General features: G+C 44.7%; 4 protein-coding genes across 4 annotated transcripts; 2 read left to right on the forward strand and 2 right to left on the reverse strand.

Moving 5' to 3' along the window:
- Positions 1–350: 350 nt before the first annotated feature.
- p3h4 (prolyl 3-hydroxylase family member 4 (inactive)) lies at positions 351–5,073 on the reverse strand. The gene is made up of 7 exons (XM_047038853.1): positions 4,457–5,073; positions 3,010–3,159; positions 2,672–2,843; positions 2,434–2,562; positions 2,084–2,229; positions 1,612–1,695; positions 351–1,004 (listed from the first exon to the last, which is right to left on the reverse strand). Exons 1-7 carry the CDS (start codon positions 4,922–4,924, stop codon positions 855–857), a joined length of 1,299 nt encoding a protein of 432 aa, XP_046894809.1. The 5' UTR covers positions 4,925–5,073; the 3' UTR covers positions 351–854.
- Positions 5,074–5,780: 707 nt separating this feature from the next.
- fkbp10a (FKBP prolyl isomerase 10a) lies at positions 5,781–10,201 on the forward strand. Its single transcript, XM_047038850.1, has 10 exons — positions 5,781–6,097; positions 6,681–6,826; positions 6,990–7,179; positions 7,281–7,426; positions 7,607–7,796; positions 8,188–8,333; positions 8,487–8,676; positions 8,960–9,102; positions 9,229–9,392; positions 9,584–10,201. Exons 1-10 carry the CDS (start codon positions 5,910–5,912, stop codon positions 9,770–9,772), a joined length of 1,692 nt encoding a protein of 563 aa, XP_046894806.1. The 5' UTR covers positions 5,781–5,909; the 3' UTR covers positions 9,773–10,201.
- Positions 10,202–10,342: 141 nt separating this feature from the next.
- Positions 10,343–13,754, reverse strand: LOC124479909 (cytosolic 5'-nucleotidase 3-like). Its single transcript, XM_047038861.1, has 9 exons — positions 13,604–13,754; positions 13,149–13,247; positions 12,955–13,024; positions 12,823–12,869; positions 12,589–12,674; positions 12,399–12,488; positions 12,070–12,232; positions 11,736–11,936; positions 10,343–11,613 (listed from the first exon to the last, which is right to left on the reverse strand). The coding sequence occupies exons 1-9, from the start codon at positions 13,604–13,606 to the stop codon at positions 11,503–11,505; spliced, it is 870 nt and encodes a 289-aa protein (XP_046894817.1). The 5' UTR covers positions 13,607–13,754; the 3' UTR covers positions 10,343–11,502.
- An 811-nt stretch (positions 13,755–14,565) lies between these two features.
- LOC124479897 (kelch-like protein 10) lies at positions 14,566–16,923 on the forward strand. The gene is made up of 5 exons (XM_047038849.1): positions 14,566–14,669; positions 14,915–15,404; positions 15,494–16,111; positions 16,219–16,368; positions 16,467–16,923. The coding sequence occupies exons 2-5, from the start codon at positions 14,985–14,987 to the stop codon at positions 16,833–16,835; spliced, it is 1,557 nt and encodes a 518-aa protein (XP_046894805.1). The 5' UTR covers positions 14,566–14,669; positions 14,915–14,984; the 3' UTR covers positions 16,836–16,923.
- The last annotated feature ends 851 nt before the right edge of the window (positions 16,924–17,774 follow it).

Consider the following 17,774-nt stretch of genomic DNA (forward strand, 5'->3'; position numbering starts at 1 on the left):
CCTTCATTTCTCTTATTTCCACCAGGGGGTGCTCTTTGGGACTTGACATAGGGACACCAGCCAGCTGGTCCTCCCCAGGGGCTCAGCCCTCCTTGGAATGACTCGGGTGATACAGATAGAGGTTGATTATGTTAGTCTGAATATGAACTGGCCCCTCAAGTGAAAGGACATAACTTGTTCCCTAGACAACAAAGGTGAAAGACAGACATTTATAATGAGATCTAGCTCGTATCTTGAATGTCGTATTATGACAAATGTCTCCCGTGTCTGACCATCAAGAGAACAGATAAAAGTGTCTGAACGTGTAGGAAATGAAATAAAAAGCTCATCTTTCTTAAAAGAATAGTGTCACTTTATTCCACATTTTTGTGCAGTTGTTTGCTTGGCCATAAGTATGTGGACATTTGAACTTGCTGTACCAAATACTCTTGATGAGTCACCATTCCCAGATCTCTTTCCTATTAGGCTAAGGCACACGAAACGTATCTCATTTCATTAAATTAGAAATGTAACAGACAAAAATATAAGCCATATCAACAAGCATAATACATCGTTCCTTATTTAAAAGATTACACAAATGCTTGAATATATATTTGAACATTCCTTCCTGGTTGGATCGCTGTCATTTCCACCAGCGGTCTGAGAGTGGCTTCTCTGAGAGGGGGCTCTCTAAGCTTGGGTTCCGCAGAAGTCTCCATCTGTTTGTTTATGTATGTCCCACCAGGCATGTGTGCAAGTGGACTGTTGATAGGAAGTGTCTTCAGGCTAGCTACTTTATTGGGTGTGTTGCTGTGTAGAGACTGGGGAGATGCAGCAATGCTTTCCTGTGGGGTGATCGCGGGGAGGGAGGGGGGTCAGACTGCAGGATCACCAGTGTCTCCCTTGGTCTTGGGCTCCTGCCACCATTCTGCTACGAAGGACTCCTCATAGTCTCCTACCCCCTCAAACTCAGCGTCAGGGGGGGTGGAGGGACCCAGGGACACCTCCTCTGGACTCACCACATCCTGTCAGGGGGAGACCCCCACAGATTAATTTACAGTGCTACGAAAAAAACGGATTTATTGACGCTTCTCTGATGGTCTTTGTCGCTTGGTTTTTCTGTCACTCCTACGTCCCTGTTTGCTTTGCATGCCATTAAATCTTTTGAGCAGCAAGTCATCTTTGTCTCTGTCGCTATCTTTCCTTTTCTTGTAACCCTCCCGAGACCTCCTCCCCCTCCTAGGCCAGGGCTACGTGGTTAGCTGGGAGGGGCTGGCTAGAGTTAAATGCATGTGGCAGGTCCTCAATGGCCAACACCTCCCAGCTACATACCACACTCACCCGGAGGAAAACAGTCCGCCCTCCTTCTCCCTGTGTCTCCATCTCTCCTTCTCATAGTTACTGACACTTTCCATTGCTCCTCCCTAAATCCTTTCAGGGCTTTTTTCCAGGTTTGTTTTTCACCTGAGTACTGAGAGTGAGTAGAAGTTGATTCAAAGGTCAACTTAGTTATTTTGGACAGGACCAAAAATATATATTTTTTAACTTTACATTATATCATCATATTATTTATGACAGACCGGTTTAATGGTTCTGTCCAGAAACTTCCCCTGTGTGACACCTGAATCTTACCTCATCATCTGTTTGTAGGTAATTTAGTGCAAACTCCAGCATCTCCCTCTGCTTGGTGGTCTGGTTGTAGTACATCAGAGCTTCCTGGGAAACAAACACAGCAAGGCAGGTCAGTGGGGTGAGTGACATGGCACGAAAGAAAACCAAACAGTGCCTATCTTTACGGCCTGTATTGTTTCCCTTTTGTTTTACTGCCCCTTCAGCCTTGTAATGACAATATTCGAAAGTATTTACTACACAATGTACGGCGACAGTAGCAGCATAAGCAGTGTGTGTCGGGAAACCGTGGCTTTGTTTAATTGGATGCTTCAAAGCAACTGCTTCAAGGCAGCTGTAGCAAGCGCTAAACGCTTGTAAAAAAGCTAGGAATTTAAGAATCACAAGAATTTTACGAGAATCCATGGGTTTTGAATTGCTACCCTGGTATGGCGTATGTGTTCACACCAAGGCGGTAGTTGTCACGGTCACTCACTGGTCGGGGCAGGAAGTGGTTCTCCTCTAGGCCCCACTGCTCTCGGTAGAAGCGGTAGTACACCATGTTCTGCTGCATCACCTGGTCGCTGGCGTCAAACAGCATGTAGCTGGCCGCACACGGGGCGGCGTTCTTCACGTCGTTCACTGTTCAGGGAAGGATGGGAGCTTAGCTGCAGTATAAAACCAGACATGTAACGCCGTCATGTCATGCCACTGCATCATTCACTCATTGTTATGATGTTGAAACAGGCGTTCGGAAGCGCTGATATGAAACAGTCTGTCTGAGCTGTAGAGATAGATCTGTAAGATCTATCTATATCATGGATGATGGTCTTACATGCGCCTTACATTTGTAGTAAGCAAACTGGAGGTAGTGGTACATGGTGGCCACAAACTTCTCCACAAAGAAACCCCCGACGTTGGGCATCAAGTCCGCCTCACATTTCACCTTACACCTCAACACCTCAGTGTAGAGGTCTTCATGGAGAAGGAGAGAGAGAGGAAAGAGACATATTAATTACAGACAATGTTGTTTGTCATTAGCTTTGTCGGTCATGTCAATGAAATGATTGAGAAGCCCATTCACCTGCTAATGTAGGGTAGAAGTCTTTGAACTCTGTGATCTCATATGAGCCCTCGCATCCTGCTAGACAGAAACCATACACTTTGAAGTACTCAGTGGTGGCCTGCTCCATGTTTCTAGCACTGCTGCTGAAATCTCCAGAGTTGTACAGCTTGACAGCTTTCAGGAAGACGCCCTGGAGGATAGAATGGACAGTACAGTACTGTAGCACTGACCACATGTTGAGGCTCATTGTTACAGATCGTAACAGTAAGAGGTCAATTATTAACACAGCTGCAGAACGACAACATTGAAGTGGTCAACAAGAGTCGGATAGTGACACCAAGGTGTTGATACTGAACCTCATAAGGACGCTCCTCAAGGTCGATGAGGTATTCATCCACTTCAAAAAGAGTTTTGTAGTAGTTCATGTTCTTGGTTAAGTAAGGGTCCTCTGGGTTCTTCTGGAGGAAAGTGTAGGCTGCAGATACAGCCCTCTCCAAATTGTTTAACTGCAAAAGACACAAATATATCTCATTTAACATTGAACAGCTACTGCAATTGACTGAGTCTTGAAGGTAAAGCTCTTGTTATTTGAAGTGTTTTTTTTCTCTCACCTGTTGGCTGGTTTATATTTAAAACACCTTCCTATGCCTTAACCTAAATGCTTCATTGAAACAAATGGTGCTCCATTTTGGCAGATTTCTTCATCTTACAATATGACCTATAGCCCGGTCCCTGATTAACATCACAGGCTTGGTGTCGAGTCAATATGAGCCAACACTAACGTGACAGTAGGATGTAACTACCTATCATCCAATCACAAGGCATTGTAAAAAGGCAAGTGTTCTGATTTCGTTATGAAAGACAAAGAATGCCAGTGAAAAGGGCCAGGTTTCCCAGATTCGTTAAGAAGCTCTTAGCGTTAAGACTCCTGAATCTGGGAAGCCCGGCCTAGGAGTATAACTGTAGGGTGTCCTTGGGTCATCCGTGGTGTGTTCTGGAGGGTTCGGAATAGAAGTAAGCAAAGAAACAGATGCACTCAAATGAGCCATGAGATCACCACCCACCTATGGGAATGTCTCTCACTGGGACAGAGGACAGATCATCTAGTCAGAGCAACCACAAACTTCCAGGACGGACACATGGGGCATGGAGAAAATACAATTCATGTTTGGCACATTGGTACGCTTATAGTGCACTTGGAAAACTGAAAAGGAGTCATCTCCAGCAAAACATGGCTTTGAAATCCGAGCTGTAGTCAGATTTGCATGCCTTGTGTTTAATAGAGAAGAATGAGCCGATTGTTTGGGCTGGAGGGCTGAAGTGTTTAATAGGGCGCATGTCGGGTGAGAGACGTGGCATATGCTCAACTGCTGAGTTCGCTACCTTCTCAACAGGAGGGCTGAGTAGAGTCATACTCTGATCTTGTAGCGTAAAGAATCAGCCTGGAGGTATGGACGCAGTGATGGGAACATGTGGAAAGTGCTAGGATTGGCTACTTCCTCACCGAAAATGTCAATGCACACAAATATGCAGCCTTTCACTCTAAAATTCCATGTCAAAAACTGTTAATTATCCTAGGTTAGTAACAACCTCAGGGCTATTCGTTGAGGACTTGTCCATCTTAATGACAGGTATTATAGTTACGTTTAACTGCGTAAGCTAATTATTAGTATGTCTCTACACATAGAATAGGTCAAAAGTAGAAATAATTAGTACATCGTCAACATTAATTTCTTTGGTTTGGAACTTCTCTGCTAAAATTTGAAATATTTTCTTATCTCGACGCTTTTATTTTGATCTCACCTGGTAGTAGGCATATTGTATGTACCGGTATGGTACCCTTTTTTCGAAAGCTTCCAGAACATCTTGCCTTGGGTTGGCTACTGCAAACACTGGAAAGGATGCCTTACACTTTTTTAGACACGATGCCCGGAGTAAGAAATGTCGCATAATTCGGAGGCTGCTGTCGGCGAATAAAGTATCATTTTCCCGACTGACATTAGTACAGTTCTGGCTGCAAAACGCCTCACTGTCCTTCAGGAGCCGATGGAGGCGCAAACAAAGTTCCAGGTATTTTATGCTCTCTTTCCAGCTCTGAGCGGAGTACTGGTCAATGGCATGCCCGTAAGCAGAATCCAGTGGCATAATGTCGTTCTGGGGGAAACTTGTGAAGCTATATTTCTCATACTGGGCTTCGACCAGAACCGTGGTGATAAAAAATATACAGATAAAAAATTGAGACCAGCTCTTCCTTTTTTCATGCAGGAACATGATCTCACTCTTTCATTTGTCGTATCCACATCGAACATCTGTGTAGTTTAAATTATCCTGGCTTTTCTTTACCAGTAGACGGTCATGTCGGTCTGCACGTACATCGCATTGGCCCGGTTCTCAAAGTTTAGGAGGAGGGAACAGAAGTCTGGGTTTAGTCCTACAGGAGTCCGACGCAAGAGGATATGATCCTAGCATTCATTCCCCGGGTCATAATGCCCTTGATTTTCAGACTGAGGGGAAAACGTCAGTTTCATTGAGGTTTCATATGAATGAAAATAACTGATTTGAAACACAAATCAGCTCTATTAACATGTCAAAACAATCTGAAATGAGTTAAACTATACTATGTCACTAGTTTATGGTCTTAGTAGGCTACCCTGCCAATAGCTGTTGTGTTCTAGGTTCATGGTTATAAACATTTAGATTTACCAGCATTCCAACGTAAACGAGAGAATACTGACATGTTGAAACCTGTTATTTGCACTCTTTAGTTACGCATATATTGGCCTACTGATGACGTCCTGAGCACTATAGGCTACTCCTCTAATTGCCTAAATCAGGAATAGCCTACTGACATGTTATTTCATATTTAGGGAGTATATAAATAAATACAAATATATATAAATATAGCCTGTGACACAAAGTAAATTAGGTTATGGTAAAATAAATATATGACTTTCTAGAATGACATGTTATCTATCATCCTATGGATCTTTTCACTCGTGCTTATAGCCCTGGGTTCCTGTTTCGGACCCAGTGGCGTGTTTTTTTTTCTTTACACGTTTGCAGAATTCCTTTAAAAAAAGGAGGGGGAGATGGGGAACACACCTCCCCCCACCTCTAAAGGAGCTACGTCCGCTCTGGTGGCTGCACTCTTCTCCGTACATCACTAGCGGAACTATCACGGTAGTAACCTCTGCTGTCTCATGTTTCAGATTGATTTATAAAACGCTAAACCGTTGACACCCTTTTAGGCTTGATAATGAAATTGACTGTTGTTTTAGTTTTGCTGTCCGCGGTTTATATTAGCTGCAGCCCTGGACCGTTAGAAGATGTTGTTATCGATCGATATGACATTCCAAGAGTTTGTCCCCGAGAAGTACAAACCGGAGATTTTGTCCGATACCACTATAATGGAACCTTCTTAGACGGAAAGAAGTTTGACTCGAGGTAAGTTATTTATATGATTACGCTATATTGGATTAGCCTACTCCTCCAGAGCTGGGGCCTTGTCTTTTAATGAATTGTGCGAAACATTTTCAGATTTTTATCCTGCGCCAGTAGGCGGACATTTTTTTTTTAAATTGGCTTTTACACATCATTGTTCTCATGATTAAGGCTTGAAGAGGTGTCGGTCCGTGGCTTCAGACACTTTGTAACCAACTTTGCAGTTTTGTGTGACGCTCTAGGCACATGCATTTAACGTGCAGGATTGCAAAGATGTGCCACTACTTGGCTGTGGTGTTTCTGCACAATATCTGCGTAGACAACTCAATGGTGCTTGAGGCTGCAACATGCCACGCACGCTGAACGCAAGAGCGGCGGCGCACAGAAGTTCATGTGCAGATATTATATCTTGTCTGAGCAAATAGTCCAATATTTTAGAGAATTAACTTAATAGAGTATCGCTTTGACGTCGCCTTGAAATAGAACGATATACTTATTAGGATCATACTAATGTATGAAAAATATTGTAAAATTATTTAGCCAATCTGTGTTCTTCCTCTATCCTTCCCTTCCCCCCCACACACAGTCTTGAGCGTGGAAGCCCTTTCATTGGCCAGGTAGGACTGGGCAGGCTCATCACAGGAATGGACAGGGGAGTGCAAGGCATGTGCGTCAATGAGCGTAGAAAGGTCACCGTTCCCCCACACCTGGCCTATGGAAGTCTCGGAGCAGGTATTCATCTACCTACACATATATCAAAGACAATTGTTAAGACCAATCAAAAATGTGCACTTATTAGAAGATTAGCATCTTCTGTTAGCTAAACAAAGTGGTGGTGTTGTGGGTGAACAGGAGAGGGATGAGTTTCAAGTCCTTGTCTTCCCTCTTGTCTCAGGTGGGGTCATCCCTCCAGACACGGTTCTAGTGTTTGACGTGGTGCTTCTCGACATCTGGAACACGGACGACAAGGTCCAGATTCGCACCCTCAGCAAACCAGAGAGCTGCAAGCGTACTGTTGTGGCCTCTGACTTCATCCGCTACCACTACAACGGTACACTGCTGAACGGCATCCCCTTCGACTCCAGGTCAGTGACGACAAACTGTGTATTCGGACTTTGTTTTGATGTGTGTGCGCAGGTGCGTTTGTTTTGAACTGTTAGTTTTTTTTTGTATGTGTGCAACTCAGCTACAGTAGAAACTCCACCTACGACACCTATGTGGGACAGGGTTACTTAATCAAAGGCATGGATGAGGGTCTCCTGGGAATGTGCCTGGGAGAGAGACGAACGATCATCATCCCTCCCTTCCTGGCCTATGAGGAAAAGGGCTATGGTAACAACCACTATAATAATAATAATTAGTATAATAATAATTAGTATTATTTTATTTGTAATGCTTTTTATATGTAGCTACATGTAAACTCCTCCAGCCCAGACATCTACCACTGAGACAACTGATGCAGGTGCCTGTATATCACAGATCCCTCTAAACCCCCACCTTCCCTCTCAACAGGCACCCAGATCCCTTCCCAGGCCACCCTGGTGTTTGAAGTGCTCCTGGTGGATCTGTTCAACCCTAATGACGACCTGATCGTGGAAGTCAAGGAGGTGCCCAAGCCCTGCCCCCGGAAGACTGTGGTGGGAGACTACATCCGCTACCACTACAACGGCACCTTCCAGGACGGCTCTTCCTTCGACTCCAGGTACACACACTCAGGGGTGAATCTAGGTTCCCACTTTTGGGGGGGCTAAGCCCCTAGATAAAACCTGTTATTTTTCCTATGACCCAGGAAAACTAGGGGGGGTCTTGGGGCATGTTCCCCCAGAAGGACGTTTTGAAAATATCCTTTTATAGTGTCCTCTAGTGGGTTTTAGGAAGAGAAATGAACAAATTTAGATTTAAAATATGAAGAAAAAAATTGAAGGGGGGGGGCTAATGAAACTTTTGCGGGGGCTCCAGCCCATGCACACGCCTATAGACACACGCCACACATCTATAGAACCGTATGTGGGCCAGTTATGGTGATCAAAGTATCCAGTATCAACTCCTAAGTTGGCGTGTTGAATAAGTTGTAAATATTTGCTCCTCTACAGCTACCAGCGTAACAGCACCTACAACACATACATTGGCATGGGCTATGTGATCGCTGGCATGGACAAGGCTCTCCAGGGGCTGTGTGTCGGAGAGAAGAGGAGGGTCATTCTCCCACCTCACATGGCCTATGGAGAGAAGGGGACTGGTGAGTCTGGCGTGGGGACTGTCTTCTACAGCCTACGGCAATGGGCTGGGGTAAAGGGCATTGCACGTATTGCGTGAGGGGGGGGGGGAAAGTCCAGTTTGTAAATATCTCAGTCCTATGTCTCCTCCTGGTTAAAGCGGTTCTCCTTCACAGGGGACATCATCCCTGGCTCGGCTGTGCTCGTCTTCGACATCCACGTCATCGACTTCCACAACCCCAAGGACGCGATCGAGATCAAGGTCACCTACAAGCCCAAGAAGTGCAACGTCACCAGTGAAATAGACGACCTGATCAAGTACCGCTACAACTGCTCCCTGATGGACGGAACTCTGCTCTACTCCTCGTGAGCGCCCCCTGTTCCCCGCACCGCCACACTGCACGTAATCACTGATGGCTCCTTCTCGTCTGACTGGTGTCAGTAGGCCTGAGCAGCAGCACCTAGGAAGGCCGACTCAGCCCCAGCTACACAGGGCTGTTGGTGCAGTTTAGACAATAAATGATACTAAAGAATATATATATATATTTTTTTTTTTACATGTTAGAGGATATATAGTTGCATACAGTACAACACATCAAATGTAGTGATAGCAGTTGGTCTGTAACAACCTTCTTTTCTCCTCTTGCAGAGACCACTTTGATAGTCCTCCCGTCACCACGCTGGGGGCCAATAAGGTGATCGAGGGCCTGGACGAGGGTCTGAGAGGGATGTGCGTGGGCGAGAAGAGGCAGGTGGTCGTCCCGCCTCACCTCGGGCACGGCGAGAATGGAGGTGAGGCGTCTCAACCAGCCTGCTCAGACCCTCGAGTAGCTAGCTAACGCGTCCCTTGAAGCCGTTGGTCCTGTCTGGATCGTGTGGCTCTCATACTTCCTTCTTCTCACCCTTGTGCCCTTACAGCCAGGGGCGTGCCCAGCAGCGCCGTGTTATACTTTGAGCTTGAGCTGCTGGACCTGCAGAAGGGTGTGCCTGATGGCTACATGTTTGTGTGGCTAGGAGACAGCCCAGACCCCTTGTTCCCTGCCATGGACCTGAACAAGGACGGAGAGGTTCCTCTAGAGGAGGTAAACTTCACTGGCAGTATACGCTGTCTATCAACATTTGATCATTCTAGCCCCTTTTTTAGTGTAACCAGGGCAGATTATTAAAAGGTATCGAAAGACGAAATTGTTACCAAAAGTTGTTGTTTCTGTAAAGGTTAGTAAAACTGGTGTAATGCAAATATTTTCTCATTCTACCCCTCTGCTTTCTCCAGTTCTCAGAATTCCTCATGCTGCAGGTTAAAGATGGCAAAGGCAGACTGAGGCCAGCAATGGATGCTGACCAAATCATTAAGGACATGTTCAAGAACCAGGACCGCAATGGTGATGGGAAGATTGTGCCTGATGAGCTGAAGCTGAAGGTGGAGGAGGACTCAGAAAAAGCAAAACATGAGGAACTGTAGGGGGTGACATATTTAAAGGGGACAGGGAGGGGGGGACAGGCACATGGATATGGTAAAACTAATATCTATGCATCCAGATGGCTTTTAACTTTTGGAGAAAAGCAGGATGAAAATATAACAGGTCAAAAATGGGTTTTTCAGTTCTATTTGGTACTTTTTCTTCTGTAACTTAATAAATCACTTTTGTGATTACCTTTTCTGCCATTTGGGCTAGCCTATACTCCCATGATGCACTGCAGGTGGGTTCAAAATGGCTGATGGGACAGATGGCTTTGCCCAAAACCCCGCCCCCAGATGTGAGTGATGTAAAGACTGGGTTGTATATTTCAGAGTGGCTATTTTGTGCAATACAAGATTTTTTCTAAGTAAAGTGCCTTGCATTGTGTATCATATCACAGAAAGCAACTGATGGTTTTATAATAAAAAATATAAATATATAACCCTTGAAGTTATTTGTCATGAAAGCTAAACATTCCCTTCGCTGTTAACATTGGATCAAATTAAGTCCAGTTCGCTGGTCAGAAGACAATAGAACGGAAGCAAAAAAATAAAATGATGGAAGAGAACCGGTTTTAAACTCTTCAGAGAGACAAGTAGCAGTTTATTCCAAATGGAATGCAATGTTTTCAGACACACAGTACATCCTCCATATTGTAATATACTTGTCAGGTATCAAAGATGATGTATTACAGCTTGGTATAAAATCTGCAATACAGCATGCACAATTTAACCACACAGCTCCTACACCTACAACATGCTATAGGATTTACAAACACCTTTACTGTAACATTTTACTTTGTGGCACTTACACTGCTCTTAATTTGAAATTACAGTTCAAATTATTAGTGCAACCAGTACGAAAGTACCAAACATCGCTTTTGTTGGGCTGCACCATATGCATGACAACTGTTTTGCCTTAACTTACATACTGGTGACAGAATGATACATTAGGGAATCACAATTGTTATTTATGCCAGTGTCACAAGAGACAGCATATGGAGTTTACATTGATAGATTGTGTTGGCTCTATGTCCTCCTTTCAACAATGGCGGTGGCAATGTGCAAGCCATAAGTAGGCCTTTTCCACATGTGACCACTTGGTGGTGCTTTAAACACAACTCAAGGCTGTTGTGTCAGAGACTATAACTACAATAACAATTTGGAGAAAATAAAACAGTGCTCATGTGAAGAGGCCATGACAATCCAATCATGTGAAAGTGAGGAAGGAGAAAGCAGAGCAACACAAAGACACAAATATATATCCTATGCCACAAACAATGTTGTTTCCCTTTATCATTGCAACACATGAAGAGTACAAATCCCGAATAATGAGCCAAGGATGGCAAAGTTCTACTTCCTTCAAGTTTCACCCACACGGAAGAAAATAACCAGAAAACAATACAAACCAATACCACACAAGCATGTTGAAGGCCATGCATTCCATTAGTAGCAGTACTGACGCTGGAATAAGCCCCAGCTTTTAGTCCAATCAGTTGAGGCTTTGATATTTCCTAACTTTAACTGTATAACAAGAAGGTAAAACTCTGAGATGATTCTGTGACATTAAAATGGTCTTCAACAAGACTAGCATAGGAATAATTTCAAAACATCCTTCAGTATTTGTACCCAGAGATGCATACAAAAAAGTATGTACCTTATATCAATTGACAACCCCATCCCTGTGGCGGTTTAGTGCCGCTTACTGATTGGCCAGTAACATAATCAACAGTTCACTTCTTCCCTGTGATGTAAAGCAGTATGGCGTTGGCCACCTCCAGGGTCTCGTCCTTCAACAGGACGATGTCAAAAGCGTTCAGGTACGACTGCTTCCTCTCCTCCACCTGAGGGACACCAGAGAATGAACAGAAGTCTACACTTAAACCAAACAACCCAACAGAAACATCTGTTGAACACATCACGGTGTGTGTAGGGGGGGGGGGGGGGGGGGGGGGGGGGGGGGTACCTTGTCGTTGAGGTATCCTATCTTGAGGATGTTCTCGGTGTTGTGAACACCGTCAGCCATGTTCAGATCCCCCAGAGAGTCGCCCAGAAGCAGAATGTTGTGGCGGTGGCTCAGCTCCTGGAAGTGGTCCGAGTTGAGCAGAGCGCCTTCCCTCTTGTTGTAGATGTGGATTAACTCTCCTTTGAAAGCCTTCAGGATACCCTGAGAATAACAAAACCAGGGTGTTAAATCCTCACCTAGATTATCGGCATTCCCTGCTCATAGACCGTCTCTCAAACTCAACGGCACAGAGGCCGTGAGCGTCGGGGGTTTTCAGTGAGTCGGTGATACTCACAGCCTCATCAAAGTCCATGTAGTTGGAGAAGACCTTGACGTTGGGGTGGAAGACCCCCGCCTGGCGGATCACCTCCTCCAGGACGTCCCCGATCCCAGCAGAGAAGATGAGCAGGGGGACGCTGTGCTCCTGCAGGTGGTCGAAGAACAGCTGGTAGCCATCCCTGTGGAGACACACAGCGCACACACAGCACACACAGCACCAGGCTTAAAACCAACCTGATGAACGTCACCGTATTCATCCCCACTGAGGAGATTTGTGGACTGTGGAGGGTTAAAAGACTCCTGATCATGATGTATTCTTTGGCTACGAAGGACAGCTCCTCTTACCTCAGCTTAGCTTCAGACTCCTGCACCACTTGGGCCAGCCAGTCTTTCCTTATCCGCTGTTCTATCAGCAGGGTATGGGCTTTAGTCCACCTGAGGAACGCACATCAACAACGGTGGTGGGTGTGTGATCTAACAGTAGGGCGAGGGTGCTTCCTGGTCATGGAGAAATCTACTAAAAGGCCTGTCTCACCATTCCACCATGAGGGGCAACTTCTCTTCCGCAGACAGAGTTGAGTCTATCTCGATGGGGTAGTATGTGTTAAGAAGCTCCTTCAGCTGATGGGGTATTGACAACATTCAGAAAGCACACACTGGCTAGAATACATCCAGTAGAGATATTGTTATGTTTGGTTCAGCAGTGACATGCTAATGGTGAATTATCAAAGTAGAATCCTACAAACGTATAATATGTTCAAGAGTATACCTTTTCTTTGCAATCTTCACTGATTAGCTTGCTGTTGTCAAGGATATCTGTAAGGTAATACCATGAAGTAAAGAAACATGTCTGTTTTGGATTTGTAAAAACCATGTGAGATCAATGAGTGCAAAGTCTTACTGTGGCAGGTGGGGCAGCGTTTCCCATTGTAAGCAAACCTTGTAAGGGTCATGTCAAAATCTGAAATCACCTGGATAACAATCCAAAGACAATTGTTGGTCTGATATCTAACAAAACAACATGTTAACTACAAATGTAAAGTCAAAATAATCAAACATAAGAATAACAACGCACTCTAGCACTAAAAAATATACCTGCAGAGTGTTGGAGCCAGCTTTCTGCATGGCCGTGAGGATCTCCTCTACCCGCTGAGGGTCCTTCATACACACATAGGGATTGGCTAGCTCTGGGATCTGAGATGACAGTGACAGATAGAGGTTTAGAAAAGCACGAAGAAGAAAAACGGAAAAACTAACTGACACAACTACTGGGAAATTTATGATAATAGAATATTGTCGATCTCTCAAGTATCTAAATTATTATTCTGCCCACCTACCTTGCTATCTTGATGCTTGGTTACATTCACAGAATATTTTTATAATTAACTCTATGAAAGCATAGTTTTTATTGCTCCATTTTGGCTAGGTAGCTCTAGCTACAATCTACTCAGTTGGCGTTGAATCTTAAGACTTGTCAGTACTGCGTTCATGAGTTTGAGGGTTCATCGGGCATTGAATGCATAGATTGAATGGCATAGAAAAACACTTACCATTGTGGATAAAGGTGTGGTTTTGTTCAGGAAATGTATCTAAACTTGGTAGCAACGGTTAGTTTCGCACCCAAACCGTAGTGTTAACTTGCAATGTGACTTGTCTTGTAATAGTGGTGGAGAACGAGACACGGCTCCGCGCAAAAAGGTTCCCCAGTGCCACTAGAGTTGTATGCAGACGTTCCTACCTTTTCCTTCCAGATACTTTGATTTCTGGTTGTATAGAACTACTGTTATTTCTTTCAATAAATCGTTTTAGATTTGTCAGACAGTTTTCAATGAGAATATTGTAGACCTCTGGAACAAACGAGTATTTTTTAGCAATTTGTGTGGGGGAAACACATTTTTTTGTAGGTCACCGAGTTTATGTGCTGTGATCGTAACGGATAAACATTTTCACCTGGAGTGGCAAGGGAGTGGCAGGAGGAAGTTGTGGCATTAATGCCAATAATAATATTTATATTTGTACATGGAATTTACTAAGATGTAGAAAATTATATATTTTAGCATGGGGGGGATTGGGGTGGCAAGTCTTTTTTGCAGCTGCCACCTCTTGGATTCAAAAGTGGCTGTCATGCTCATAGATATGTTTATATATATATATCTATGGTCATGCTAGTGGCCATATATATATATATATATGGGGCTTATTGCTTAAATATATGATGCTGACCTCTGCTGAATCTCTTACATTGTGATGTAATAATGAGCAATTCTAGAACATCATCTTTTAAAAGCAAGTGAGAGGGTTCAGAATTCTCAGATTAAGTTTATGTGCCACCTAGATGTCTTGGCCAAAAATATAGCGTAGTAACATTTTTGGTAATAGTTTTTAATATAAATAGGCCTACAGAATTTATGAAACAAGAATGAATGAACTGGAGGAGGCATCCACTTCCACAAAATTTCAAAGATGCAACATGGAAAGGAAGATGAGTTCCATGACATGTACAATCTTTAATGAGTTAAGACTGGAAGGAAAACTCTGTGATGTGGTAGTTATAGTCAATGGTACTGAGTTCAATGCTCATAAAAACATTCTTTGTGGTTGCAGCTCATACTTCAGGTGAGTGGCTTAACTTGGATGTTAATGTAAATAACGAAACTGCTTACAAAGGCTAACAAACAAGATCTTGGTACTGGGATTAAACATTTACATTATGAGGATATGGTGTGTGGCCAACAGCCTCTCCAGAAAGCTGTTGGCTATCAATATTATCTGACAAGAGCTGTTAAACACAAAACCACTTTGGTATCTGGCATGAAATGGGAAGATTATTCATGAAGCCTACTGTTCATATGAAACCACAGGGCTTTGTTTACAAGTGGCTGGAACAACTCTGAGAAGAAAGTCTACACAATTCCCGGTGTCACGCCTGACATGATGCGCCTCATCGTTGAGTATGCATACACTCGCTCTGTGCCTGTCACTGCAGAGAATGTCGAGCAGCTTCTGGCGACAGCAGACCAGTTTTCCGTCCTGGGAATAGTGCGGGCATGCTGTGAGTTTCTGGAGGCCCAGCTGTGCCTGGAGAACTGCATCGGCATCTGCAAGTTTGCAGAGTTTTACTCGTGCCCCGAGTTGAAGCACCGGGCCTATCTCTTCATCCTGCATCACTTCGAGGAGATGGTCCGCTCTTCAGAGGAGTTCCTCGAGCTCTCGCTGCCCCAGCTATGTGACATCATTGAGAAAGATGACCTGAATGTAAAGCAGGAGGATGTGGTGTTTGAGGCTATCCTGCACTGGATTGGCCACGCATCCCAGCAACGCAAAGGATTCATACCCGTGCTGTTGCCCAAGGTAACCTACATTGTTGATGTTAGGGTATGTTCTGTAGGTAACACGTTTTTCTGTTTACTGAATGTTCTGTCCATAATATCTGCTTGCAGGTACGCATGGCCTTGATGACAGCTGATTACTTCATGAACAATGTGAAGAACAATCCTCTCGTAAAGGACAATGACGACTGCAAGCCCATCATCATCAACGCCTTGAAGGCCATGTATGACCTGAACATGAATGGTCCCTCAAACTCGGATTTTCGCAACCCTCTGACCCGCCCTCGTCTGCCCTATGCCATCCTATTGGCTATCGGTGGCTGGAGTGGCGGTAGCCCCACCAATGCCATTGAGGCATACGACGCACGGGCAGACCGTTGGGTCAATGTGACCAAGGAGGAAGAGAGTCCTCGGGCCTACCATGGTGCTGCTTACCTCAACGGCTTTGTGTACTGTGTGGGAGGCTTCGACAGCGTCGACTATTTCAACAGTGTGCGCAAGTTCAACCCGGTCACGTGCACGTGGCACCAGGTGGCGCCCATGCACTCCAGACGCTGTTACGTCAGCGTGGCCGTGCTGGGCGGCTGCATCTACGCCATGGGAGGCTTCGACGGCTACGTGCGACTGAACACCGCCGAGTGCTACGAGCCCGACACCAACCAATGGACGATGATCGCGCCCATGCATGAGCAGAGGAGCGACGCCAGTGCCACGACTCTACACGACAAGGTGAGCGAATGACAACAGCACCATGTGGTTGCTAGGGGGACACACTTCTTCTTCTTCTCTCTCAGGTGAATAGAAAATGACGAGTTTGTGCACTACTTATACTCCAGGTGTACATGTGCGGCGGCTTCAACGGCAACGAGTGCCTGTTTACTGCAGAGTGCTACAGCTGCAGCACCAACCAGTGGACTCTGATCGCCCCCATGAGGAGCAGGCGGAGCGGAGTGGGGATCATAGCTTATGGGAAACAGGTCTATGCGGTGAGAAGCAGATCAAATAAAATAAAAAGTCCTGCATTGATCAAGCATGACCGTTGCGTTTGACCAGTTCGAACTTGACTCTCCCCGTCCTGTCCTAGGTGGGTGGTTTCGACGGAGCCAACCGTCTGCGCAATGCAGAGGCCTACAACCCCATGACTAACGCCTGGCGCACGGTGCCCACCATGTTCAACCCTCGCAGCAACTTTGGCATCGAGGTCGTGGACGACCTGCTGTTTGTGGTGGGCGGCTTCAACGGCTTCACCACCACTTTCAACGTGGAGTGTTACGACGCCAAGACGGATGAGTGGTACGACGCCCACGACATGGGCGTGTTCCGGAGTGCCCTCAGCTGCTGTGTGGTGCACGGGCTGCCCAACGTCACCCACTACGCCGCCCCCAGAGACACCCTGCAGCTGATCAGAGAGGAGCTCAAACTGTCAGCCTCTAACAGCATCCTGTCCGTGTGAGGCCCTTCTTCTGCCCAATGCAGACTAATACACTACAATTGGCCTTTAGAAAACCGAAAAAAATAAATCTTACTTCCTACCTTTCAAATTCCTGTCAAATTGTCTTTCAATGTAGGATTATTTTATTTATTTTTTTGCTGGGTATCCTCAAGCCAATCAATAATTATACAAAGTAATGCAGTTGTATTTGAGTAGACCGTCCTGCCTAAATGACAGCTGACCCCCAAGTTATTCCCAAATAAACTGCACCAGAGCATGATTCAGCCAACATTATAAAAACAGCTTTTAATTTTAAGTGATGATATAAGCATTCCTTGAATCCAATCTATTGACACCTTGTCAGACCACCACATGTAAAACAATATATTCATAACCAGTTCATTTTGATATTTTAAATTTAACGTTCAAGAGGATCAATGCTTAGGAACATATTTTTTCACCTGAATTCTTAGTCGTAGTGCTCAAGGTCAATACATTAGCTGCAGGAAAGGCATTCATAATTCTTGAATATCAATTCATCTGAGGACTGAGATTCATTTTTGTTAAATAAGTTTAGTTTATTCTATCGAGCAGTGCTCTTTTTAATCTGACCATCTTTGGAAAATGCAGATAACTTTATTCTGAAACCTCTTACTGGGCTGTTAAGGACATAGCATTTAATTTGGAAAACAAAGTGTTTCATGTTTGTTATAGGGGATTAATGTAACTGGTTAGTCACAAAAAAAACACATGAAGAAACCATAATACTAAATAACCTCAAACCAAATTTGAACACTACTTAAGAGTCCTTGAAAGTGTTTTGTGAGTGCAAAAGTGCATGCTTTACTCAGCTTTGCAAAAATACTTCTTACATCGTGTGTGTGCATCCCCACACACACACACACACACACACACACAGACACACACAGACACACACACACACACACACACACGGTCCAG

Source organism: Hypomesus transpacificus, chromosome 17 (genome assembly GCF_021917145.1).
Source record: "Hypomesus transpacificus isolate Combined female chromosome 17, fHypTra1, whole genome shotgun sequence".
Taxonomy (NCBI): domain Eukaryota; kingdom Metazoa; phylum Chordata; class Actinopteri; order Osmeriformes; family Osmeridae; genus Hypomesus; species Hypomesus transpacificus.